At 38.6% G+C, this 27,993-nt stretch overlaps 1 protein-coding gene across 7 annotated transcripts; it reads right to left on the reverse strand.

The window, feature by feature from the left end:
- Positions 1 to 139: 139 nt before the first annotated feature.
- Positions 140 to 27,988, reverse strand: GK5 (glycerol kinase 5). Of its 7 annotated transcripts, none has more exons than XM_085587148.1 (17): positions 26,307 to 27,988; positions 25,218 to 25,242; positions 23,053 to 23,146; positions 20,009 to 20,084; positions 19,507 to 19,600; positions 18,373 to 18,504; positions 17,280 to 17,355; positions 16,602 to 16,663; positions 16,440 to 16,513; positions 16,057 to 16,117; positions 14,830 to 14,956; positions 12,185 to 12,289; positions 9,753 to 9,838; positions 8,468 to 8,571; positions 7,913 to 7,972; positions 5,572 to 5,705; positions 140 to 4,483 (listed from the first exon to the last, which is right to left on the reverse strand). In XM_085587148.1, exons 1-17 carry the CDS (start codon positions 26,471 to 26,473, stop codon positions 4,347 to 4,349), a joined length of 1,614 nt encoding a protein of 537 aa, XP_085443274.1. In that variant the 5' UTR covers positions 26,474 to 27,988; the 3' UTR covers positions 140 to 4,346. The 7 variants fall into 7 exon arrangements, with proteins under 7 accessions (XP_085443274.1, XP_085443273.1, XP_085443278.1 ...); XM_085587147.1 differs by having other exon boundaries at positions 26,301 to 27,988; XM_085587149.1 differs by lacking the exon at positions 140 to 4,483 and adding an exon at positions 4,516 to 4,748 and having other exon boundaries at positions 26,301 to 27,988.
- Between the last annotated feature and the right edge of the window lie 5 nt (positions 27,989 to 27,993).

Here is a 27,993-nt window from a genome sequence, read left to right on the forward strand (position 1 = left end):
GTGCAGAAGGCACACGCTACCTTCAAAAGGAAGCAAACTAGAAGCAACCAGGTTGGCTAGTTTACTGCACTATTATTAGTTACCACAGCTAAAGAAATTCTTGAACCCAGCCTTAATAAAGACACTTTGGCTTCATAGATCTCTTTTTGGTTCGTTGGTTTATTTACTTTTTTTGCAAGAAACACTGATGAGCTGAAGTGAGATACTGGAACTGAGTATCAACATGAAAAATAGCCATTTTAACCCCCAAGGAGAGAGTCTATATACACACATCTAGACATATATGTATACACAAAGACACTATTAAGTTTGAAGGTGGTGAAACAATGACCAACTTGCTTGAGTGTAAGTATGCTACTTATGTAACATTCTAAAACAATACACAGTCCTTCAGAACTTTAACAAATCCCAAATTTTACCCCAGAATGAAGGCTGCACTGAAAAAAGAAAAACCCTTAGAATAGGGTTTTTGAGACATGCTAAGGTGGGTTGAGCAGCTACACCTGCCCTGCAGGAAGCTCTCGTGTGTCCCTCCATAACCCATCGGTGTCCCAGCCTCAGAACACCACCTTGCTCCCCCTGGCCAGTCAGATCAAGTCAGATCCCTCCTAGATGCCACCTCTTTCCCCTTTCATAATACATCACTTCTCAGTATCTGCTAGTTTTACTGCTTTCCTGCCAGTCCACAGCCCTTGCTGTGATAACCTGCATGAACATTAACCCAAAACAGGTTCCCCCTCCACCACCACCCCTTTTCTCCTCCTCAACCTGCCCTGACTCCCCATAAAGCCTTAAACTAACACACTCCCAACTTCTGGGGCAGAGCACTGCCATATTCCCAACTCACCTGCAGGACTGTCACACCTCTTTGTTTCAAGAGGGGCTCACTTCTTTGCACTCTTTAGCTCAGAAAATAACACAATCCCATTGACTAGCAGGAAAGGGTTCTTCCCTCTTTCTCTTCAACTGGTGAGCCTTTTGTGCTGTGCCCTGATCCTGGAAATAGTGGGACTAGTTGAAGGACCTTGCTACAGAGATTATGCCAGTAGAAGGTAGCAAGCTTTCAGCAACTCGGTATTTTGCTTTTTTTACTTTCTCCTGACAGGAAAGCAAGTCTAAACACTCTTGTTAAAAACAAATGAGAGCAACTAAATTAATTTTACATAAAATTAGCTGTTAGAGTAGAGCAGAAAATACTGCTTAAAAGAAGACTACTCAAAACTTGGTTATTACAGTAAGTTTTTTAACACATCTGACTTGATCTTTTTTTTAGCTATGTAACCAAATTAATACAGCTGCTCAGTATTTTCAACTATCTGAAGACTTTCATCTGCCCTTTCTCTTGATATACAACAATAGTAGCAAGATTCCTCCAACAATAGAGGGATTATTATGAGGCATCATTTTTCATGCCATAGTCCCCACATATTTACTAGGACTATATGTTATGAATTGTACAACTGCCAAACTGATATGACATTATCTACTATCAGCACGGTGGGATCTGTGAAGGCAGAATGCCCAGAGATCATTAACACATCTCAACTGTATTGCCAATCTTCACATGCCAATGAGCTGCACTGCTGTCCAATTCCAAGTACAACATTAAATTTCAACTGAGTATCTTAAAATTACAGAACTGCAACCTAGTTAATATCTGTAATTTTGTATTGTTACCTTTACTATCAAACTCAGTTGATAAAAAATGTAAAATTGCATATACTTTCCAAGAGAAAAAGACAAAAAAGAGACAAAAAAATTAAATACAAGCAAAAAGCAGCAAAAGCTGTCATATTTTAAATAAAAGTTAGTATGAGTGAGGTTCCAAAATGGTTTTAATGCCCTTCTGTGCAGCAAAAATTGAGATGCACAGCACCTGTAAAAATGTATCTAAAGCTAATTTCAAATCAATTATCAGGTACCACTTTCAGATAACATCACATTAAGGATTTCCTGGGAAGATAAAATCAAATTTTCTTGTAAAACATAAGCAAAAGAGGTGTTGATCAGTAATCAAATTTCTTCAAAATGTCAGTTTGTCTGCTCAGTCTTTGGGCAACTTCATGTCACAAGCTGTGGCACATGCTCTGATCTCCAAAGGTTGGTCCATCCTGGGAGATTTTCAGGCACCCTTCTGTTTCAGAGCCTTATTCCCTACTTTGAACCTCTCCACAAGAGAACTCGCAACTCTGCAGGCCATTTGAAAGGTTCCGCTGGTAAATACACTAAGGCCTTTTCTCATCCTTACTTGTAGTGAAGTTTCTCTGCCATAGATTTGAGGCTAGTGAAAGGAAATCAGCTAAAATTCCAGCTTCAAATAAACAGTGACAATGGTAAAATGGCTATCCAGAGTGTGTCCTCTAGGATACCACTTGGGGCAAGAGGACTATATAATGTCTTGGCTATCTTTTCTGTCTCTAGCTGTACCATTGCTAGGGTGAAAACTACCACCACTACAGGTGGAGTATCAGGCAGATGGTGCAGAGTTGCAGAGTGATTTGAACAGAATCAGGTTCAACTCCTGTTAGAGCTCTGGGAGCACTGCAACACTGCCTGCTCAGCCCAGCAAAACCTCCAGGCTATCAAGAGAACCTAAGTTAAGGAGCCTTCAACAAAAGGGCAATAGGGGGACATTATACCCAGGCAGATGTTGATGGAACTAAACCCCCTCAGTGAGAACAAAATGCAGAGTAACAGTGACTGAGGCACAAACTTCTGCCCAGAATACCAGAGTTAAAGTCCTTCTGCTTGGCCTTGGAGAAAGAACCTTCTTGCTAATGAGCATTTTCTTTAGCAGTGACTTTGTGATGACAGAAGAAAATCCCAAGCTGAATACAGGTGTTAAAGCAAAGTAGTTGTTTCACATATCCTGTAACTGCAGAATCTTACCTTACAGCAGAAGGAGGAATGGAGGGAATCTCTTTGAAGGACTTACTATTGGAGTCTTGGCACTACAGCCTGGCATATTACTAGAAATCAGCAGACACACTTCCTTCTGTGCCTCATTTAAGGACTCACATTAAAGAAGGTTAAGGAGAATTGGAAAGATACCCGGAGAAAAGAAAATTGCCAAGATGTAGCAAAGGTTGAAGGGCAGAATATAACAGAAGAACAAGGAAAATGGCAGGTTAAGCTAAGGCTGACAAGTAAATGAGATGGAGGCTGAACACAGCTAGAGGAGATGCTCCAACTCAGGGTACATGATTAAAGGAAATCAAGGAAATGGTGTATGATTTGACCTTCTGTGTATCAGCACAAGAAAAATGAATTATAGTTCTTCAGTTCTCTTTCAATGATCTTAAATCTATAAAAAGTTTTTCCTCCAGTATCTATGGAATATAAATCACCCACAGCTTGAACTTTGTATTATTCTGAAATTAAAATGTTTAATCATTTTACATTTTGGAAGCTGATTTACACATAATCCTGAGAAAATTACAATAATTTAACATTAGAAATAAGCAATTATATAAGAATAATTAACTACACATTTAATTATATTTTATTTGTTTAAAAATACAAAAGTAATTTATAGCTTCAAAAATAAACTTTTTACTCCCTTTTAGCTAATAATAATAGGATTTTAAAATGGCCTTGAAGATACTAACAGTACAGATATTTACAAGTTAGACAGCATACCTGAATTAGTTGTAATGTATCTGTGCTGGCCACTCCAGATAAGATTGCTTTTAGTCTTTATAAATTTTTTTTTAAATTGAGCTACAAGCTAGCTACAAAGTATCAGCTACAAAAAAATCCTGTTTTTTTTTAAATGGAGTGCTGAAAGCCTATTTGCTTTTGTATTTCATCTTGATCTAGTGCACAAGTAATGTGATCACAGTGCCTAGTGTCAACTAAAAGGTGGTAACAGGCTACTACCAAAACAATGTCTTTGTAAGCAATTGAATTCATCATAACCCAGCCCCAACAATCATTTTGTTTTGTAGCAATGCCTAGGGGAGTAAATGTTCTTTTACCCTTCCTTGATGGTGAACATACGCAAGATTTTAAAGATCCAGAGGGAGGCTAGTTGCTCAGTGAAAAACCCATCACAGTTAAAACAGCCATGGGCAGTACATGGTAGGATTTGAGCAGCTGGGCCACCCAAAGGAGGTCACTGAAGGGACACAAATGCTGCAGCTGGACCACAGCTGCCACAGGGATGATGGGAAGGTTCATTACACTATGGTAAGTAATCCAGCAGCAGGGGGGGAACTGAAATACCACACAACTTATAATACACCATCACAAATTCCAGTTATGGCTTTTTACTGCCCTGTTAATGCCAATACATTATAAAATATTAATTAAACCGTCTTAATTCTTCTAAAATTAAACACAAATTTCTACCAGTGTGGTGAGTGTTTCATTGCTTGCAGCCATGCATCCATAGCAGGTCTGTATTCCTCTGAATCCTTTTGGGGCTCAAACACTGCTTCTATTCGCCTTAGCTTCTTGAGTTGTTTTTTGTCTGTCCAAAATCCTATAAACAGAAAATTCATTTTCCAGCCCAACTACGTTATTTTTGAGTTGTTTTATTCTATTTCCAAGAGATCCAAAGCAGAAACACAGTAAGAAATAATGACAGCTTTTCTTTTTACTCTACCATCAACTTTTTCAGAGGGAAGCATATTTTTAATATTGTGAAAATCCTTTCCAATAGGATCCACTTGTTTGGAATCCTGACAACAGCGCATCTGCTTAACTGGGACGGTTTCCAAGGAACAGCTCTGGTACACTGAAGTTCCCTTAGGTTTCAAACAAAATGCTTTTGGTTGCAGGTCTTTCTCAACAAAGAAGGGCCACAGAAACCAAGACTTAGCTGCTTTCCTACTGTCTTAAAAATTGTATCAATAGCAAGAAACAGCTGGTGTTACAGATTCCTATCAATTTATGTTATTAAATCCTTCTTGTCTGTCAAGGGCTGGCACTTTTAATTGCTAAATAAGTCTTACCCAAGCATATAATTTTTGCCTTCATTTGTGTTATTTACATATCAAAACACTTCAACAAAAACATGTTTTGTAGGTGCACATTAAACAAAACCATCAACCATTTATAGCTTTCAGTCTTGTTAACAATATGAAACAATTCTGTATGACTAGAGCTGGTTTTCCTGTTAATAATTAATTTGTACTTCCATTTCTGTGAAAGCCTCAAAGGATAAAGGCTGTGTTCACAGAGCACAGGACCCAGCCTCAGTGGGAGTGACAGAGCTGCAGGTAAGCACGGTGGCTCCCTGGCCACATGGTCCATCCCCAGCCAGCAGCACTAAGGCAGCACCAGTATGGGAATGGACATGGAATGTCTGACTCAAGGAAGGGGAGGCAGCAAAGACAGGGCTCACCTTTCTTCTCTACTAATAAATCCTTCTAATGGTACTTTACAGAGAAACATAAACACTATTTATCTATTTATCTTAGATTCCCACAAAAATGGCTAAAGTAATCCTTTAGAGGGAAGGGTCACAATTACTTGAAGTTATGCCTTCTTTTTGTCTGATCTCTTTTCTACTGTATTTACAATATGCATTACAAAGGGGAAAATAAAGCCTTTTTAATGTCTACGTACCTGAAGCAAGGCCTGCTAGAAAAGCTGCACCAAGACTAGACATTTCCGCATTTGCAGGTTTTTCTATTTTCTTATTAATTAAATCTGATGTCATCTGCATGACAAAACTATTATTACTGACACCTCCATCAGCTCTATGGGGAGAAGGAAAGAAGTAGTTAAAAAAATGTGTTAAGTGCTTATTGCCAGCATTTCAGAAAACAACGTTTGGTATTTCACACTTATGCATAAATCTTCCTGTCACTCATGCACAAATGCATTTCCACTTTATGGGTAAATTTAGAGGACAGAACAAGGTGCCAAAAAAACAAAAAAAGAAGAAAAAAATAGTTTAGAAAAACTTGGAGAGGAATGGTAGGCAGACAGGGACACAGGACACTATCAAAAGCTCTGAAAGTTCTGTCTTTTAAAACTATACATCCTCTTGGCTGAAATATTAGGTTTTATAACAGAACCTTTACAAATTTATCAGCACAATATGACAACAGTCAAAACCATTACACCAAACAAACCCCTTTCACATGTTCTCAGATCTGGGGAAGTACCGTTTTCCTTAATACCAAATCTTTGTATTAGTTAGCTAGAATGCCTTCAGAGTTGCCTCTTTTTAACAGGAAGTTCAGAATGAGGCTTCCATCTGTCTATTTTCCTAATTTGAGAAAACTTTAATGGAGAAAATGAGAACTTATCAGTGCTGATCTTAAATCATCTGCAAACATCTTGCAAACAAAATAACTCTAACAAAAGGCAACCATTGAAATGTCCTAGAAGGTTCATTATGCCCTTGTACCCTAATACCAGCCGTGTATGGAGCTGCTGTTCTATCAAATGTGGTGCAGAGAAGACCTCTAGTGTTTATTGCTATAGAAAGCCTTAGGTAATAAAACTCACTAGATGTAGGATGTGGGCTAAAGCTTAGGGCTCTTGCTCTGTGCTTTCCTTGATGGTGTTGAGACAAGCAAAGAGAAATAATAAGAACCCATTGAGGACTAATGAAAACAATGCCCAGAGACCAGGAAGGAACAAGGAATACAGGAAAGCAGCTTAAAAAGGAATGAATAAATTTATAGGATAAAAACAACAACAAAAAAAACAACGGTAACTGACAGATGCAAAAGATGTGCAGATGTAAAGATGGTAGAGCAGTTTGCAACCCTACTGAGTGTGTCTCATTATGTTTTAATATTTAATCCACAAGCTGAATTGCTACTGATTTTAGTTAAGTAATACAGACACTGTATAAAACTATAATTTTATATCCATGAATAAAAAAATAACATGAGCATACAATAAAAGGTTTATATTGCAATGTAAATGGAATCAGTATTCTAATGCTCCCTAGGCTGTATTTCTATACTTTCCATATTTTAAGAGTTTTTTAAGAGTTTGCACTTTTAATGTGACTTTTCACATTTCCTATGTTAAAAAGCTTCCTAAGTAATCAAAGTTCTGGTACTTTACATCTTTCATTAAACCCCTACCCCTGGCTGTTTCTTCCCCTTTGCCTACTCTCTCCCAGTATGTGATGGAAAGCAGAAACTTTTACCTCCTCCCACTTCTGTATTCTCACTATTTTCCCCCACTGATAGTCTGATTCTGACATGCCTGCCAGTCTGTTCTTCCTTTGCAGAGGCACAGGAGGGATGGGAATGCTCACCTCTGCTCCTGACAGCAGTGCCATGCTGACCCCTGGCTGTCCGAGGGAGGAATTTTGTTGCAGAACTTTCTGAGCCTCAGAGGGCTGGAGCTTATGACAACTGGTGTACTCAGAGAAAGTCCCTATCAAAATGTGAAATGTGCTCTTCCAGCATTGTTTGATTCAGCTAAATGTTGTGCAAGCATATTCTAGGGATTACAGTTACCTCACTAAATTCCATATGGCTCTTCAAAGACTAAAGCAAAACAGATGTCTTAACAATTGAATTCTAAAACTAATCTCCCTCTTTCTCTCCTAAATAGAACCAGTTTTAACCAATGTCTTCAAACAATTGTCTGTGAAAGACCCAACACAGAAAATGTCAGTATGAAAGAATGACAAAGGGTAGAATGACCTTTGTGCATTGCTATATGCACTCTAGTGCTACCTGAAAACATGGATATGCCTTCTTTTTAAATTGTGTTCCAATAATTAGAGTAGTTCATTACTTCCACACTAACAATCACCAATGCCAATAACTGTAGGTAGACTATACTGCTGCTTCAGTTACATTAACATTTGACTTGGAAATCATCTACTTCTAAACAGCAGAATTTTTACAGTAAAAGAAAATGTATAATAAAGCTCAAACCTGTTTAAAATCAAACTCTCATATATCTAATTTAAGAGTTACAGGGAACTTACCGAATAGTTTGAAGAGGAATGTGCACCTTCTTCACAATAATATCATAAAGCAGTTTGTTTCTTTAAAAAAATATTGAGCTGAATTAATCATTACATATTCCATAAAGTATTTTCAGTATCTACATAGTCAGAAAATAAATCGAAGGCAAGAAAGACCTCGGTTCTGTTAGAATGGCTGCAATAGCTGTAAAGTTTCTAGAATGGGTAAATGAAAAACCCAAACCCAGTGAAACTGATGTTTGGTCTTTGTCACTGTTACAAAGGCAAAGTGTGGCTAAATCATGACCCACTCTACAGCAAGTACTGTAGAAGGTTCATTTTTCCCACTGAAAGTTACTGATAGGTTTCTTAGAGATGCAATCATTGACGTAACAAGTGGCTTAGAGTGAGGAAAGTAGGCCAACAGTGCTAACTGGAATTTATCCAGCTATTCTGTAAGGGGAATATCTGAAGCCTTAAAGTTTTGACATTTTCCTGAAACCATTTCATTTAATGGGAGAAGGCTTCAGATCTCTACATAAGAAAATGCAAGCCAGATAATTTAGCATGCAGTACCTGAAAGCTACAGATTCCAATATAGCTCGAACAAGATGGTTTCTGTTAGTGGAAGGTTTCAGCCCCATGAAAGAGGCACATAAATATGGGTCATCCCCAGAAACCTGCAGAAAAGATGTCACCATTAGTTCAGGGAACAGTATTTGTAGGCTTTTGTAAAAGAAGTTAAAGAGTAAGAAAAAAATAACTTACGACAATTACAGGCAGCATAAGTGAAAGAAGAAAATTGAGAACAATATGTAAGAGGTATATAGTGTTATTTTAGCTTATTCAGCAGTTTAAATTGCTTCTTTCAACAGCAAAAGTGACTTTCTCCAAATCAGACAAACTAAAAAAGACTAATCCATACAATTTCCCTTTAAAATACATTTAAAATGTATACCAATTGTCTAGGACAGAGCACACTCATATTGCTGATATTGCTGTTCTCTAACAAGATTTCACACACCCCCCTCCTGAACTCCTGAAAAAAAATGAATTGACCCTCAAAAGTAATATGAAAAGAACAATAATACTTTATATGGATGTATGCTACAGCCTGTTATCAGTGACACTGAAGGAAGCTGGGCTATCTGGAGAAGAAATTAAATTCTTCTTTGCTTTGTTCCATTAGCATACAGAATTTGGACAAAGGTAAGGGTAAGATGTCAAGCTTCTTCATAAAAAAACACTAGTCCTGGGAATGATCAGACTGAGTATGGTTAACTCAGACTTTTAGCAACACATCGAGAGATGAGCTCGTATCACTGAAGCCAAACAATTACTAAGACTTCTGAGAGAGAAGTCTATTATACTGAGTTTGATCATTCCCAGGAGTAGTGGGCAAGTATTACCTTTGCTTTTCATAATGCCAGGACTTGCAATCTTGCTAATATTTAGATACTTCTAAATATTCTGATGAGTTACAACCTACACCTTGAAAAAAGGCAGAATAAAATAAATTATTTTAGGACAGTGATTAGATTGTCTCAATGAAAGCTCTGCCCATCATAGCAAAGAAGCTGTGACATTGGTTTGTGTCTCTGCAGGCACTGCCTGTGCTACCAGAGGAAAATAATTTAGTCTACCTGCCCATCACTGATTTTCTCAAGGGGAGGAATGGCATTTAATTACTCTGATATGACAATGGCCTTCATGTATTGCCATGAGCAACAGACAATAACCACCTCAACAGTACATAATAAATACTGTGATAAGATGTAAATTATTACCTTTAAAAATGTAAAGCCTAATTTTTAATTGGGTTAATAAAATATAATCTTGATTTTATTAATAATATTTTTACCTGAAAACCTGGAATGAAACAAACACCTTGAGAATCAGCAGTACTCTGTGCCATTTTTGCAGTTTCATCTACGTTGGTGAAAAGTTCTGTAAAGATACACAGGTTGTAGGAAGTTATTATTTCCTTCAATTTCTTCATTTTGTCTCACTAAGAGAAAAACATCTAGAGTCACACTACTCCTTTTTTAGTATTTTCAAACTGCATGTTCTAAGGGAGACAATCTCTTCTCTATTTCATGTCCATCGGTCACATCAATAATCCCAAACTATTCAGATGAAGGCTAAACTTGAAAGGATCCTGTCCTATTTACTGTGCTGCAGCCTTTTAATCTTCAAGACATAAATGGGAATTAAAAATGATAGTGGCACCTAAGAGTGATAAAACCTTAGAATCATAGAACATATTTTTTCTCCCCATGTTGTTACTGTCAGTCCAACCACATAAGTACAGAGAATATCCTTAATACCCATATTTTATCAGCACTCTTACTATCTTTACAAGTGACACAAAAGGTAATACAGCACCTCTCATCACAATAATGCCTCTTGGATAGACACTGCTTTTATTCTCTGTCCAGTCAGATGACTCCTTTCATAACTTTACAGAAACTGCTTTTTAGCTTGTTCTTCACCCACATGCACTTCTTGTACTAACATCCCTCTTCCACAGTTCTAACTAATGATGTCCTTATGTGGCCACAAAACATGATTTTACAGAAGACTAGAAGTCTTCTGTACATGATACTGCTTTTTCTGGTCTAAAAAGGTGAATTTTCCTATTAAAGGTAAACTAGTTTAATCTAGCTCAACTTACCTTTGAAAAGTCCACTGTGGTAAATGTATCAGGAGTTTCAATTTACCTTTGTAACCTTTATGAATTTGTGGGAAAATGATGGATTCAACTGTGTTCAGACTAACAAACCTAAACCACAATTTTTTTCCTTCTTGTTGTCTTTGCTACTACTGAATTAAACATGTAGTACCTCTATGCCAGGACAGAAGATCAAAAATTAAATAAGACTGACTTCATGATGAAATTCCACATACTACTACTTCTTAAAAATTCTTACAAGTTATAGGATTCCACTAAAAGAAGTCCACTAAACTAAGTTTGCCTTGCTGCAAAAATTACTATTTCCAAACCTTCCACACTGTGTCTCATCTTCATCCATACTGAGCCTCACCACCCTTACTGAGGCCATTAGCTTACCTTGTGTTTTGGCCCAGTTCTTTCTGTAGAGCTAAAGTTTTTCTGTTCTCTAAAGCTGATAAAAGTTTCTCAATTCTACTTCTCTGCAACAATACTTTCAGAAATAAAGGCCTTACTAGTTACAGAGTTTAAAGCAGCTTGCCTTTTATTTATCCCATCTCTAAAACTCCCCCCCTTTTTTTTCCTATGGTAGCAACAGTAGGTCATGATCATTTCACTACTGACTACCTAAAAATCTTTTATATTTCTGCATATACCAATGATACCTATTTTAAGTATAGATAAGTTCCATATGGATAATTACCCATTTTAATTTTGGAATCTGAAGTAGCAAGCTTACATATGTAGCACTGACACTTGAGACTGCAGCACTGAGCTGTGTACTGAACTGAGTAATTTCCTCCAAAGCCTAGTAGCTGTTACTCTCTAGGCTTAGTCATATGCTGGATGAAGATGTGAGGACCAATCTGGGTCATACTTAACCCTTAGGGATCCATACCAGGCATATAGATGTACACATGCACCTAAAACTGACAGCTTCAAGAAATGTGGAATTTTGTGGTGAGTTACACTTGAGGAAAATCCTCCCCAGACAGTCCAAAGTTTTGAGATATTAATCACTTTTTTCTCATCCTAGTAAAGAATGTACTCAATTTCTAAGTAAGCCAAGTAAATTTTCAAGTTCTAATTAGAATACTGAGAACAGTTGTCCTATGAACAATCAGTAGGTTTGAACATCAGCTACGACAGAGGTAGTATTTCTTTAGTCTGTCATTAAACTGGAATGCAAAACCTTTTATTACAAAACAATAACAACAGCCAAAAGATACATTACTTCCATGTGAAGCAACAGTTACTTGCAAAATTCTTCATGTTATCTTCATATAAATCAAACCTGTTATTAGTTATGAGATGTACAGCTCAAGACCTCTCAAAAGCAAGTGAGGAGTAAAATGTTTTATGAAAATAAAAGTTAGTTAGTTAGACAGGATGGCCTGAAGCAGAGACTGAAGAGAAGATGATTGTGCAAACTAAACTCCCTGCAGCAAGCACCCTCAGCAGAGTGCCTACTTAAAGGACTGTGCATTTCTGCTGTCCAAAGCATGAAGATTACCTTCCTTCAGTTATGAATAATAAAATCAGACCTAGTGACACACCTATGAACCCACAAAACAGCTTCTTAAAGTTACATAATTCACTCTCTATAAAATGAAAGAAGTTACCTATATCCAGAGCCCATTTTATGGCAGTGCCGACGTCCGATATAGAGCCTTCAGTTAAATAAACAACTTCTTCCCCAATCTTCCAGCCAATCAGTGGATAAAGACCTTAATTATTTTCCATGAAACAAAACATTCAGTTAAAATAATTGTTTCCAGAAAAACATATACAAACATTTCTCACAATAAACCCACCTAAAAAATATCAATTCCTTTGTAGAATTCCAACTAAAGTCCTCACTGGTAGAGGTTAAATGTGTTGTTTAAAACTTTAGTGATGGGATAGCAAGAGAACTGAGCAACAGGTTGTTAGACCAAAGTTAACCTAAAAAAATTGCTATCAAATTACCAAAAAACACCTTTAAACTGAAGATCCATCTGTGCCTACTTTTGTTTTTTACATAAAAGATTGTGCATACCTAAAGGGTTTCTAAAAGGCAGAGTGCTTTTCCTCAAAACATAAAGCATGAATGGGAAATATAAAACTGAAACAGACATATACACACAAAAAAAGTAACACAAACTTAGAGCACAGATCTTATTCACAGAAGAGGATGAAAGTGACGTACTTTTTAATTCCCTGTTTAATATGCAATGCTTCCTCACACAGAAAGCTAAAAAGAAAACAACTTTTACCTGCACTTCAGCTAGAGAAATGGCTTTTCAGGTCACTAGATAAGAACCCAAGTAGACAGTAGTCACTGTAACAACCCCACCCAATCCAGCACAGTAACTCTTGGAGTGAACAAAGTGCCTGTACTTTCTGGAGCCCAGCTGAGGATTCAGAGATCATGGGTAATGCAACAAAGGTAAACAAGTCCCAGTGTACCTTTACAAGGACCAGAAACGCACCAGAAGGATCTAGGGGCTCTCTCTGCTTTCTCAAAGTGACTTTGCTGATATATATGTTCCTCATAGAATCATCTCCAGTTTGTTTGCCTGTGTGCAAATCAGTTGCATGGGAGTACCAGTGCAATAGCAGAAACTTGTGTTAGTACTAGGAGCACTCTGGTGCTTACAATATAAGCCAGCACTGATTAATATCTGTATTTGTCTCTTGAAAGGGGAATGTTAACATATATAACTCCAAATCTTCCATGCAGGTGTCCCTTGAAATCTTTATTTTTTACCAAAGGTAGATTCACAAAGAAAATAAGCCCAAAAAATTAATCAAGACAAAGATCCTTAAAAAGAACAGCTAATTAGGGACAGAGACATCCATCTATCACGTGGCTTCCCTAAAGATGCTTACACCAGAGATTCTAGCAGTGTAACATAATCCTACCTCTAGGGAAGGGATCCCCATGACACTTGGCATGACCAGAGATATTAAGAAGCTTCAGACTACCAGAGGTAGCTTTAAACCTATACAACATGATTCCATCAATGAATTGTGAGATGGGCTGCTCTTGAAGGAACTACTTTCGTTTTCCCTTTTTTTTTTTAACTGTTATATGTAGGAGCTAAAAGTAGAGCAGAAACTAGAACAGCAGCTAATGAACAGCTTGCACAAGGATGCTGCAGGGATTCATCTTGCAGTCTTAAATACATATGTCAGCTTTAAAGATTGAACACACTACATTTCATGCCCAGAGCACTAAGAAAGCCAGGCACTTAACTTGTCCCACTAACCATACCCCATGACAGCTAAAGAACATAGGGAAAATAATTTTAACAAAAGTAACAGCCTAAAGCAGTAAAAGTTTCACAGCACTGCCTTAGAAGATTTTAACTCCTATCAGACTACAATACCTAAATTGAAAAACTTTACAGTGTGTTTTTTGCTATTACATTTTAACGAACTACATATACAGTATTTCCTAAATGAAAATATCATAATAACGACATAATTAATTAGCGTAAAAAGCATTTGCATTCATAGGGAATTCAATGTCTATGCTATTCAGTTCTGACACATCTCAAGTATTTGCCAAGGTCCTTCAAGACTTGAGCTGGTAAAATTCTCTTTATCACACTGCTGTCCTCCTTCCCAGCCCCGCTCCATTTTAAGCAGTAGACATCCTGAAATTAGTAACTCTTTAAAAATATCAGACAGAGCGAGACTGTGTCATCTTCAGTGTTTGCTCTCTTGACAAATAGCTATCTCTGACAAATTACTTGACAGACCACAGATGTTCAGAATGACAAAGTTTTAAACACTAGAAACACACAGGAGAGCCCATTTTACAAGACAATTTACAACTTCTAACCCTGCATTATTGCAGGTGCTTCAATGCATAAGGGCTCAAGGGGAGCAGCTTGCAGTGATTCACTGCAATATTTTGACATGAGAAGCCAGAGGACCAATCCCTTTTTTCTCCTATCCTGTGTAACACTGCTATGAAGAACAGGTGAAGGAAAAAAAAAAACAAAACAGGAGGGGTGCTGGTAGCAGATATAACTACTAATGATGCTAATTAAATTATCTTCCTGAGAAGGTTACTTTAGCATAACCAAAATTTACATTGCTAATTAAAATTTTCCACAGTCTTTTCCTCTGAAAGAACTACCAAGTTGTTTTTCTACACTAACAGACAGAAGGAAAAGCACAGCCCTGTTCTATTCTTTTGTGTACCCTCAGCAGTAACAGCTATCAAGGAACAGCTGAAAGAATAAAATCCCCTAAAACCAAAATTTCACTGTCTTACTTCCCCGTGATGCAAAGAGATGCTCTCCAGTATTCACATTCCAGAAGCCACCTGTTCCCATTGTCAGTTTAACATCTCCTGGGTGAAAGCAGCATTCTCCAAACATAGCTGACTGCTGATCAGCTACCTGTCAATCCAACAAAAATAATGGGACAAGTCAGCTACTGACTACCAACCTGCCACGCTGAGTTTGAAAATATCTCTGTAAACACTCTGGATTTCTGAACACAAGTAACCATTCAGGAACTGAGCATTCTGAGAGGATTCATTTACAATTTCTTAAGCATTTGCAGGCCATTATAACAGTCAGACTGATCACTGGCATCAAATTACACCAGGCTTCACAATGTGAAGTGTCTGTAGTACTCCTTGCAACAGTGAAAAAGATTATGGAAACAAAATAAGTATTTTGTGGTTAATATTTAACAAGGATAAGGGAGGCATTTACAATCTCAGGGAGCAGAACAGAATAGCTTGGCCTGAATTCATTTCTCTCCACGTCGAAAGTTGAAGCTTTGAGGTCTTGTCTTCCTTTTTCCTTGATACTCCTCCTGTACCAAATTACTCCATGCTCTATTTTTCAACCATGATTATGGTTATTATATTATGGTTATTATTTACTTACATTTTTGCATTGGTGAAATAGTAAATTTACATCTAGATTTAGTCCACAGTACTTTAAATCAAGACAAATTCAGGTTAGCTAGGAGACAGTTTTTTCATTTAGCTCAATTCAAGCAGATTTTGCTCCAAATCATCACTTTATCCAAATTCTAACTCCTGAGGAAAGCACATGTTATTTGACACTTATTTTTAGTGAAAAATAAATAAGGCATAAAAGGTACCACAAGTGGATCTATTATCAAATACTCTTACAGTTGTTTGGTGTTACTGAAGTCAAGCCAGAATGGACTCTTGCATAACTTTATACAGAACAACTGATTTTAAGCCAAACACACGTTACCAGAGCTTAGAGTCCTACATTAAGTACTTAATAATTTGGTCACACAACCTTAGTGGACCTCAACATCTAGAAATCCCTTCTTGTTCCTTTCTCCTCCTTCTGCTTAAGGTTGTAGACTGGGTTTTTGGAGAAAAATTCAACAATCAATTCTATTGTAGTTAAGTCACATAGAATAAATAGAGAATACTAATGAAAGAAGCAAGTACTAAATCAAAACCAAATAGAGTATAAACACAAAGATTTAAGAAAATATTTTCACTTACCATTGCCATTATTGGAATAGGTACCCCAAATATTTCAGAGTCAGTTGATCCAAAGTTGAAGCTTAAAACGAATCACATGAAAATGACCTTTTTGTTAAAATGAAATCTAGGTACATACAGCCTGGGTCTGGATCACACATAAAAGGTAATGCTACTGACTTATTTTAAAGAAAACATTATAACTATCACTTTAAGAAACACAGTAAAAAAGTTTTGCATTTTCTATACTTTTAATATAAGGTAAACTGCATATAAAATTATTTTTGTGCTCATGTGTATTATTTGGCCTGTGCAGAATATTTAGTATTTCTTAATTAATCATAATTAATTTAGCAATTAATTTAACAGTTATAATATTCTTTTAATTATGCCTTCCTAGTTACCTTGTGTCTCTCACTGATGGATAAATAGACACTGGAATAGAAAGTAGATTACACAAAGTGGGATTCCAGCATTTCTGAAATGAAATGGAAAAAGTAAAAACATTAGTATCTGTCTGAGAAGCACAATAAGTAGCAACAACATTCTTTGGGAGCAGGACATACCGTAAAGGGTTCAAAAATGCCTGTAGAACTGGCATTTGAGTAATCTGTAGCATACACAGAACCTAGCATGAAAAGAAAGAACAAAGATTTTTAGACACTCAAATATTTTAAGAGTTTTCTTTAAGCATCTCACTGACTCCCATGAAATATAAATCAAGTGTGTATGAGCAAAATCACAATGATAAAATCAGCACAGAGATTTTACCTGCTGCTCACTATGCTGTGCACAGATTAATTACTCTATTTCCTCTTATGAACCTGTCTAGAACAGACAACAGCATCACAACAACTGCATCACAAGCATAATCTGACCCCTCAGGCATTAGTCATCAGGACTGAAACTTGTAATTCTTCCACATTTGTAACAATTCTTTGTTCTTTTGCTTTCACAGGTACTTTTCTTCAATCAACACCAATTAACTCTGTTAGTCCTCTTTAAATCTTATACATTTAGATTACACTGAATAAATATATCCCTTCCAGGCAGGCCCAAAGAATAATTTATTCAGAAGTTCTTTTTGTAACAGTAAATACATTACCATTTTTTATCAAATATACAAAATCACAAATTGCAAAAAAAGTATCTGAATTATAGGATAGATAAATGACAAGTAATGAACATAATTTCTTAGATTCCAGTGTGTTTTACTGATATTTAAGAGGAACTGTAATGTTCACCTTTAGTCAATCTATACAATAACCATGTGTCAACTGTTCCAAAGCAGCAGTTGTTTTTTTTGGCAGCTTCTTCAGCCTGGGAAAAAATACATGAAAAAAAAAAGTATTTACAACTGGGTACAATAAGAGAAGCGTATTTATTGATTTGTTACTGTCTTAATGATTAATCATAATGTTCTCAGATAATAAGTTCCTTATTGTAAATTTTTCTTCAAAAAAACTAAGTTTGCTATTTAACTAATATTATCCTTCAACTTCATGCTCCTAGAAGAAAATAAGAACACTGTCTTACAGCTGTTGCTAAGGAAAGGGAAAGAAAAGCAAGTAATCCTCTACTGTAAGGGCATCATAGCCTTATGAAAAGAAATTTACAGTCACAGTTATAGCAGTGGTGAAAGAGTGGTAGATAAAGAAAACAAAGTCCTGCATGGTGAGTATTAGAGCAATGAATATAACAATACATAGCTCAGGGCTCATTAGTCCACTAGATTAATCCAGCACAACTTATTCTACATGCATTTTCCAATTCAGAAAAATGCAAAATGAATTGTGCACCATGGTAGTATTTGTGAAACTGCAAAACACTGGCATAATGCAGTATGGAAAGGTAAGAGGTCCCATTGGAAATAAATAAAATCATCATGCAAAACCAGAGGGCAAACAGCTTTAAAACAAAGTACAATCACTAACTGTATAAATGTATCAAATGAAATAAGATGATTATGTTGCTTATGTATGAAGAAAACTTTTAATTATGACACATTTCCTGAATGAGAGGAAAACTTTGTACAAATATAAGTTACTGTTTAGGTAGACAGGCTTTGAACATTAACACAGAAAAAAATCCTTTCTGGTTCTTCTGAGAAGAATGAGCAAAACAAAACTGAAGCAATTACTGCCAATAGTCACAGAATCACGGAATGGCCTGGAATCAAAGGAACCTTAAAGGGTTCCAGCTCCACAGTCATGAGCAGGGACACCTTCCACTACACCAGGTCACTCAAAGCCCCATCCAGCCTGGCCCCGAACACCTCCAAGTCACAAGCCATCATTATGACTTAAGAAACCTATTGCTTTTCCCTCTCCAGCTTACCTCATGTATGTTTTTAAAAACCCATGACAATTTCATAGAAGCTTGATGAGTTGAAAAAGTAAGAAAACTGGGTGCCAAATATCGATCACTCCCAGTCAAGAAATGAAGCACTGTAAAAATAACATGGATTACCTGTTTCAAAAGAAAACAGTTACTTAATTTTTAATCTTGCCCTTTAAAGGTTACTGATCAAATACCTTTAAAGGATGACAACACAGATGAAAGCTGCTGACATGAGATCAGATTCAGAAAGCTAAAACTCCTTTAGAGGATCCTTGAGCAGGATTATGTAAGGATCTTCATATCAACAGACAGCTTTCCTGCAACACACACCACAGGAAAGAGCAGCTGCACTAAGCAAAGCTGCTTTAGCACCTTCTGCTGGACCATTGACAGCCACTGCTCTGTATTGCCAACACTGGTCACCTCTGTGAGTACAATCAATGCATGATGTGGCTGACAGCATTACACGCTGTTATTCCAATGGAAGTTCTCTTACAGTTGGCAGGCTCATTATGACTTACTAGATTTACCAAAATTTAATCACTAATCAAGTTTTCACAAAATAAGTAACTGGTAAACCAAATAATTTAATTTCTTATTGTGACTGTGATGGTTAGTTTTCACTTAGAGGAAAAGTAACTTCTGTTTTTGCACTTAGAGCAAATCTTTCTCTTCTAAAGGTATGAAGCACAAGCCACAAACAGCATAAAATGTACCTCTTATAGATAATATAAGCAAAGGGTACATGAAAAAAAACAAACCAAGAAACCAAAAGCCCAAACTACTTCCAACCCAGACCTACCTACATCCACAATCTACGCTGTAGTGGAGTCAACATGCAACGTTTTAAGGTAATAGATTAAAAAGTAACAAAATGAGCCTTAGACCTATAGGTATCTTCTCCTGTAATAATTACTTCAGGCTACCAGTACTGAACCTTTTTTCTTGAAACTATCTTCCATGCTAATATTACTCCCTTAAATGTTTATTGCTCAGTTAAATGATGGCCTCAGCACATCACATCACCATGTGAACAGGACACTTGCAGTATTCTGTATATTGCCCTCACTTGTTATAAAAGATAAACAGGTCTAATATATCCAAGCATTATCCAGACTAGCACAGTTTTACCTTCAGCAGAAGGGAGTTATTCCAGGAATTCACAAGTTCAGCACTTCTTAAGTCTTGCCAACTTATGAAATTATGAAAGGGTTTCCCTGTCCTCCTGAAAAACAGTATTTCAACAATTAAAACTAGAGAACACAAATTGCCCAAAACATTCAACATTATTCACCATTTCCAATCAGGACAATAAACACTAGGTTAGTCCTATAATAACTGCTTATCCTCCTGGTGGATTTGAGGAGTTACTAAATCAGCACACAGACGTTTGGAGTGTCAGACTTCTCACCAGAACTAAAAAATATATATGTATTCATCTCTTCTAATGTATAAAGAACAAAAAGGCCACACACTCAGGATCTGTTCTGAACTGCACTAAGGTGTGGCTGTGCAAACACAAGAGAAGATGAGTGACTTGACAATTTTTACTTTTGAGTTCAAAACTTCTACAGCCTTTTTCCATCCAGTCTATGAATACAAATTCATTTTAAAGAACACACAACATACATACTTGTGCCATGTAATGAAAGTTCCTCTTTGGGTGGAAATGCCAAGACCAGCAATTTGCCTCATGTGAAGTCCTGCAGCTAAAAATCAAAAATAAATCACAATCAAAAAACAAGCATTTATTTGGAGAAGCAAACAAAAATATAACTTCCCCAATATAACTATAAAATCTATGGAATACTTAGGAAAATAATAGTTTGTGAGAATATAAATCTCTACAAATTGTTCAACTGAGTGTTAAGAGCAGAGAAACATTAGAGAGCGCTGAGTGAGACAACTGATTCCAAAGCAGATGAACAAACCTATGTATTTTGCAAAAGCAGTTGTGGCACATGGACCCTTTCCACCCTCTGAAAGGCCTGCTGATAATTTATACGAACAATCCCAGAGACAGGCAGACAGATTATGTATGTCCACGTAATCAATTAAAATGTGTATTTCACATGGATAAATGTGAACAAAAGCACTAAGGGAAGTATCTTCACAGACTTAGGGAAAGAATTTCTATAAAGAAACAAAACTATAATAATCCTGCAGGCAGTAAATAGATTAGTATGAATACACCATAACTTTTTGCATCACTTTGATAATGACGTCTCACTTTAAATATTTCTTAAGCAATGTTTCAAAATTCCTAAGAAAGAATATGCTTAAATCAGGTAGCGCTGAATGCAACAATGTATACTTTAAAGTCAATAGTACAAAAATGTGCATTTGGATATACATCAATTTTGCTGTTAAATCTTACCTTTAAATAACTGTTACAGAACACTTTTTCTAATGTAAGTGTAAATACTTAAATATGTCCATAGCCATTTTCAAAGCAATTCTGGTCAGCTTGCTAATTACCTCCAGACATACTTACAGAAGCAAAATGACATTAAGAAAATACACATAAAAAAATTTCCACTTAAATGACAGATTACCCACCCTGTCCTAAGTACTGTTACTCTGAAGGGCTCTCAATCCAGCTCCTTGAACAAATCACAGGTTAAGTAGGTCTTGCTCATACGTGTTCTCATGTTAATTTGTACATGCAAAGTTGCTCATTTGTGTGAGCATGTTGTGCAGACTCTACACCCAGCACCCTCTCAGTGACAATTACAGAAGGGGTTTCACAGAGAAAGGGCATATCCTGTGCTACCCAACTCTATGTGTGCTTCTGCACCTCCCCTTACACTGGGTCCTTGCATTCCTGCCAGCAGTGCTATCAATTCCTCAATCAGCTGAAAGTTAAACCAGTGCTTTCGAAAGGCAACCTGCTCCACCTGCCTGCACAAGTGCTGCTGGTAGCAGGAGGGTACGGGAGGAGGACCTGGGAGTGGGTGGCCTGGGAACAGCTCTTTCTTTTTCAGACAAAGCCACAGCTTTCAAGTACTTCCACAGCTCACTAAGGACTACTGACATGCGTTACCCCTTCCCACAATCTGCATGGTCCTGCCACTTTCCCCGTGTCAACTATCGTGCTCTCCAGACACCTATGTAAGTGGAGCTAACTTCCACTACAGACAAAAACAAACCTAAAGATAAACATGGATATTTTTCAGTTACTCTGTCTTTTGGATGGAGGAGCACAGTAAGAGACAGACCGTGCAGCCAGAAGCTTCCACCTTTAGGTAGTACTGAACTACAGCATCTCATCCACACGTGCATGGAATGACATTTAGCTCCGCAAGCCCAGCAAACCCAAGTGTCACTGTGTTCCTTCTGCTTGCAGACAGTCATTCCTGCCCCTGCTACCACACCCTCTCTTGCGTCAGCATAAACATTGGTGAAGCTCTGCTGGCATAAATAACCGGACAGTGATTTGACTCAGGAAGCTGCACTAGACTAGAAACAACTCTGTAAAAAACGACAGCACTGTGAGCTATGCTTACACACCCACTTAAAAATGACTTGCCAACAATGTGTGCAGCTTGGCCACAAGGAAATCTTCCCTTTTTAAAACTAGCTGAAAAGTCTTGCTTCCTGACTTGTCCCACAGAATGGAAATGAAGGAAGACAGTAAGGTCTTTGGGGGTTTAGGTGGCATTGCTTTTCTCATGACCAAACAGTTGTGGCTGCTGACAAAACAAACCAAGAGCCCAAAATAATCAGCTTCATCTTACACCTGGTGATATTTACTTTCCCTGTTCCTTAGGCAGCCTTCCAAGGGAAGGGACAAGCAGTTTTGCCATGAGCCATGTTTGAAGGCAGAGCAACACTGGAGACCAAGCAAGAAGGGCTGAACATGAGGAACTGAATGAATTGAATGAAAGAGTGCAATGTGCACACACAGGCCAAGGAGGATGGGGCACTGTGGCAGGGCAAGCTGGGGCCCAGCTGACAGGTTCACAGCATCAACGTGGCATAGGTGATCCAGGATAGATGGCAGAACACTAGAGGTAGATTAATCTGAAAGCTGTGAGAGTTGTAGAGAGTAAGAGCTAAGTTAGAGCAGCATCCAGAAAAGTGGGGGGAAAAACCCATGAGAGGTTTGTCAGAAAAGGGAGTTGTATGTATTCAGTGTGTGGAGCACTAGGAATTTTTAGGCTAAAGTACAAATAGAAAAGAACATAAATATGGGAATAGGATAGTAAGAGCCACTTAAAGTTTGAATGGGAAAATGAGGAATATCAGGTTGCAATCAAATGAGCCCAGCTCTGCAGCATCCTGCATTCATTCTCACTCACACATACAAAGTGGTGGTAGAACAATGGGGCACTGGAAGGGGAACAAGGCTGCTCTCTGTTCCTGCACAGAGGCATCTGGAGGAACAGACACTGGGGAAGGATGCATATACAAAAAGCTGGAGCAACAAAGTGCTGGTACTGATGCATAAATCAAGTATTCACATTGCTTCTACTTCAATACTAATCTGGCCCCTATTAAAGGAAAAAGGTGATTGAAGAACCTTTATTTACATAATGATTGAATAGGCCTTAAAGCATGTTGTAGTCCTGTGCCCAGTGATGATTTTCAGTACTAGCTAAGAAATGGTTTTATTATCCAAGTAACTAACTTCACTAATTTTTTAAATAAATAATTTCTCAAAATTTAAGCCCTTACCTTGTACAGCCTCTTTTATTACACCAATAAATTGACTCCACAGCACTTCAGGATCTAATTCAACCCATCCAGGATGAGGATAAAGTGATTCTACCTGTTCGGGAAACACAAATAGCTTTATTATGATCCCTAGAAATCAGTAAATATATTTGAATTTGGGTTGTTTTGTTTTGTTCTTCATTTAGTGAATCTTCTGTAAAAGTAGAAACAACAGTGCGACTTTTAAAACATTGCTCAACATGGGTGTGTGACCTGTAGAAGAACTCCTTTGTTCCGGGGGAATAAAGAAGCTCACACCCCTTGAAATAAGGAAGTCCAAACCTCTTGGAATAAAGGAACCTGTAAAACCTCTTTGAGGAAGGAAGCAGGTGTCTCAGAAAGTCGTTTCTGCTGCATTGCTTAATTCAGACGTCGATGCCTCTGAGCTTCTCAGTGGCAGCACAGCAGGGCAGGGATCACCTGCCAGACGAGCTTTCAGTGTCGGGGAGGGTCAGCTCTATCCAGGGCAGCCCCTTCCATCTCCAAAATCCATCAGATTTCTTATACTTTTCCTTACTGCAAGGGTTTCATTGCAATAGGTAACAGTAAAAACAGTTAATTCTGGAGATTGCCTTAATCTTAAAATCACAAGCTGTACAAACCAAAAGCAGCCTGAAATTCATGTTCTAAAGCTGACACTTTTTCACAGAGGGCTGTTAGATGATGGGACGCGAGTAACCGTAAATCCTACGTAAATCTCCGCTATGCCCTGCTAACTAAAGTGGTTTTGTTCAGACAGAGATTAGTCGATAGGTGACCGAAGGTAAGGTTATCGGGAAGGGTGGGAGGGGGTGAGCGCTCCGGTGGTCCCGGCGGGGAGCGGGCCTGTGGGTTTCCTTTCACCCCCCGGGAGCCGGAGCCGCTCCTGTCCGCCCTGGCTTGGGGGATGCCGCGCACTGGGACCAGCCGAGCTGGCCGAGAGCCTGCGAGCGCCGGCCACGCCGAGCCCCGACGGGCAACCCCGCAGCCTCTGGGGGCCCGCTGGGGCAGGGAGAGCACGCTCGGCCCCGCCCGGCTCCCCAGGCAGGTGCTGCCCCCGGCTGCTCTCGCCGCTCGGCCCGGCCCGGCCCGCGCTCCGCAACCCGCCCGCACTCACCTTCCTGGAGCTGGAGCCCCTGACAGCGGCCGCCCGGTCGTAGACGTGGCACTTCACCACCGTGCTGCCCACGTCCACCCCCAGCACGTAGCGCGCCGGGGCGGCCCCGCTGTCGGGCTGCCCGCACGGCATGGCCCGCGCGGCCCGGCGCGGAGCGCGCACTGAGCGCGGCGAGCCCGCCGGGGGCGGCGCTGCCGGGCCGATGGGCGCGGGCCGCGAGCGGCCGGCCCGGCAGCGCCGCCCGCCCGCCGCGCCCTCACCGCCACCGGGGCCGGCCCCTCGGCCCCGGGGTCCCGCGGACGCGGCAGGAACACGAAAGCAACGCGCCGCGTTTCGTCTGTGCCATCTTTACATCAATCCACCACATGCACTTAAAAAAAAGGCTTTTAGTTAAGCACCAAATGTTACGGGCTTTTCTAAAAGGCTGAATTCAGCGAGCGCCGCTGGGACAGATGCCCACGGTGCGGTGCTGACCGCCGTGATCAGTGTCTGACCCAAGTTCTCCTTACACTAAAAGAGGTATGTTTCCTCCTGGGATTTGTCACTGAAGGCACTGAGTATCAATGAACAAATCACACATAGTTACACAAAGTCATGGGCTGCGGCAATCCACTGGTGCCATCAGTTTGCTTTACAGAGGGAACGGCACCTAAAATTACTGCTGAAACGGTTAGTGACAGAAATGTTCCCGTATTGCCCTTAGATGGGGTGGTAATTTTTAAATAGACACAACCAGAAATATTAGCAGTAAACCAATAAAATTCAGAAAGTTCAACCCCAAACCAGTAGAATTTCATTTTAACCCAAATGTAATCAGAAGAGTTAGTCAATTATTTTTAACTAATTTAATTAGAGCATAAAAAGCAAAAAAATACATTGAAAGTATTTCTCCTTTGCACTTCTGCTTTGGCCCCTCTTAGAAAAAACCTGCACTATGAACAGTATTATATGAGATAAGTCTGGCATTACTGGATCTTTAAACCAGAAATACTACTGACAGTGAAAGCCACATTAAGAAGAGGCTTCTCACCTCACATGAGCAGTCGCAGAGGTCACTGGGACAAAGGTACAGATGACAGGGAAGTGAAGGCACATGAAAGAGAAAGCCAAGAAACAACTGCTTTACCTCTCTCTAAGGAACAACACATTACAAAATCAAAATCTCTTTGACTTTTTATTCTCTTTGACTATCTCTTGACATATGGCTAATAGATGTATATCAAAGGTACCAAGTACTTCAGATTCTGATGAAGAGTACTTTCCTTCAAACTAATTTATCAAAACTAACAGCATAATAATTACTTAAAACTTCTGATGAAAGCTCCCTCAATAAGATTCAACATGTGTAACTGGTATAAAAGGCTAAAACCTCTCCAAACATTCAAAAATTAAGAAGCCTTAAATAAAAAAGGCATCTAGATATCCTTCATGTTTTTACAGTATCAATACAAGCAGGGTCTGCCTCACTGCAAGATTAAGCAAAACTTCAAAAAGAAAATGGATGCAGGTTACTTTTTTCTTTCACAAGCTCCTAATATAACAAACACATACCCTTTTGGATTGTATTGAAGTGGCCATGTAAAGTAGATTTTTTTCTTGCAGATCTTAAATTCTGTTTAATATGTTAACAAAGAACTTAGATGTGTGGAAAAAGATAACCTGAACCAACTTGTGAAAGTGTCAATGTACACATAATCTTAGTCATAGACAGCATGTATTAAAATTGCTTAATTTATGAGAGGCTTATGAAATACAAATTTCTTATTATTGTTCTGTTTGTAATGTCATAAAATTAATGCAATAAAAGACAAATGTGCTTTGATATGTGCAGAGCGTGTCCATGCATGACTTTGTTGTTAGTTTATATTGGTCTGTTATAAATCATCTCATTCCCACACAGGCACTGTGTCTATCCAAAACCTCTGTCACCCTCAGAGAAAAATCTTACTGTCAATATGCACGAAAGCCCACAGGCAAGAAATATTCAATCTGAAGTGAAAATGTATGGACACTTTCCTGGTAGCAAGCCTACATAACCTATACCAGCACCTTGAGAGCATGTGCGTGCCACATCACTGCTCAGAGAGGGAGCTGGCACACCTGGGCCACATACCAGTACCTCAGCAGCCATATCCCGTACTTCTGCACCTTCTCTGATGAAATCCTCAGTTTCTTTGCTCTCTGGAAAGCGTGGCTGGTCTTATTTTTTACTGGGTTATCAAACCAAATGAAGGAGTGGAGGCACTCCAGGGACCTGTACAATGCTGTAGCAAAGGAAAGAGTCATTAAGTAAAACCAACCAAATGGCAGAACATCAGGGTCAAGAAGATCCTACAGTGCTAAGTGGGGACAGCAAAATCCCTAACATGATTTATATTGAATATAATTGAATATTTTTAAGCAATGTCATCACATTCAGCATGTTCCAGTTAGCAAGAGATAGACTTTATAGGATGATGTAAGAGACCTTGAGAAATGGAACTGGCACTGACCCAGCAGACCTAACTCCCAGAAAGAAAACATGATCTCGACACTGTCTTGATATTTTCTAGGACCAGATTATTAAATAAAATTTCCAAATTAACTGTATTTTGAATAGTTAACTAGTTTGTTTTTTTTTAATGAAGTATTCTCAGGTGCATTTCTGTTGTGTTGGAGCATCTTCATTCACCTAAGGTGTCCAGTATGAATCAAACTTGCCACTGGCACTGCTAACAGGATTCTAGATACTGAAATCTTGTAGAGCCAAGACCCAAAATTTGTAATGCATGGGGGTTTTATCTTCCCTTCCTCAAGTTGTTTTTTTGGTCAAGGTGCATCTATCTTCCTACTGGCTCCTCAAACTGTGAGTTACCATTTTACCCACTTACTTAGCTCTGCTTTTTAACAAGTTGTAACATTAGGAAAGCATTGATGTGGGGCCTTTTGTCAGTTTGCACATAAACAAGAAAAAGCCCACTAATTTCTGTTGCTCCATTGGCTGGTGCAGCCTACATCCATAATTTATTAAGATTCACCTAAAAACTTAAATGGGCCAAAATTAAAATGATCATCTTTGTGCAAATGTTGCTGCAATAATTTACCATATGACCCTTTCTCATTAGTTCCTCCTATACTCCTGCAGAAGTTACCACTCTACTTGAAGTCAACAGACAGAACCACATGCAATGACATCACTTGATAAATCATGTTAGATTTGTGGGTAATTTGAGCTTTAGGTAGCCATGGGATGTTTCTCAAGGAGTTCCATTCTTGGAAATCATCCCACCCTCACACTTATGCAAACTGTATCAACCCAGCTGTTCTTGGGGCTCCGTGATGAACTATTACAAAAAATAACACATGGGAAAGTGGCAATCACATTAATTCTTTGATAAGGTTCATAATGTGGCAACAGTTTGGCATGACGCAGAGGGAGCAAGTAATAAGAGGCTGGTTAACCCAGGATTATCACTAGAGGATTGCATATCAAATCTGTGCCCACATGGATGAAGTTTTGCACTGTGCCTGAGGCACAACTGGTCCTTCCTTTCTGCCAGCTCTGCAACACAACTAAACTTTGACAGGAAATGAGGTGAACTTTAGGACAATTAAGTTGTAAGCCAAGAATTTATCCACCAAAGCAAGTGAAGTGAAAACTGGTGTGCTTACTCTATTAATGTTTCATTATTTGCCCATTATTTTACTCGGCCTAAGGAATATCTATTTGGAGAAGAGCAATGTGTATTAACAAGACAGTGTCCATCATCCTCTGGATGTCTCTTAAGGAATTATTGCGTGAACTGCAAATTACATAACTATGAATA

Source organism: Lonchura striata, chromosome 9 (genome assembly GCF_050655825.1).
Source record: "Lonchura striata isolate lonStrDom1 chromosome 9, ASM5065582v1, whole genome shotgun sequence".
Taxonomy (NCBI): domain Eukaryota; kingdom Metazoa; phylum Chordata; class Aves; order Passeriformes; family Estrildidae; genus Lonchura; species Lonchura striata.

Excerpts from the sequence above, each read along its gene's own strand:
- GK5 (XM_085587147.1), bottom strand. The coding sequence starts at position 26,473 with ATGACTCTTTCCTTTGCTACAGCATTGTACAGGTCCCTGGAGTGCCTC. Across the intron at positions 12,290-14,829 it reads TCTCTTTGCATCACGGGGAA|GTCTTTATCCACTGATTGGC; the intron begins GTAAGACAGTGA and ends AAAATAATTAAG. Across the intron at positions 4,484-5,571 it reads TCTAGCAGGCCTTGCTTCAG|GATTTTGGACAGACAAAAAA; the intron begins GTACGTAGACAT and ends TTCTGTTTATAG.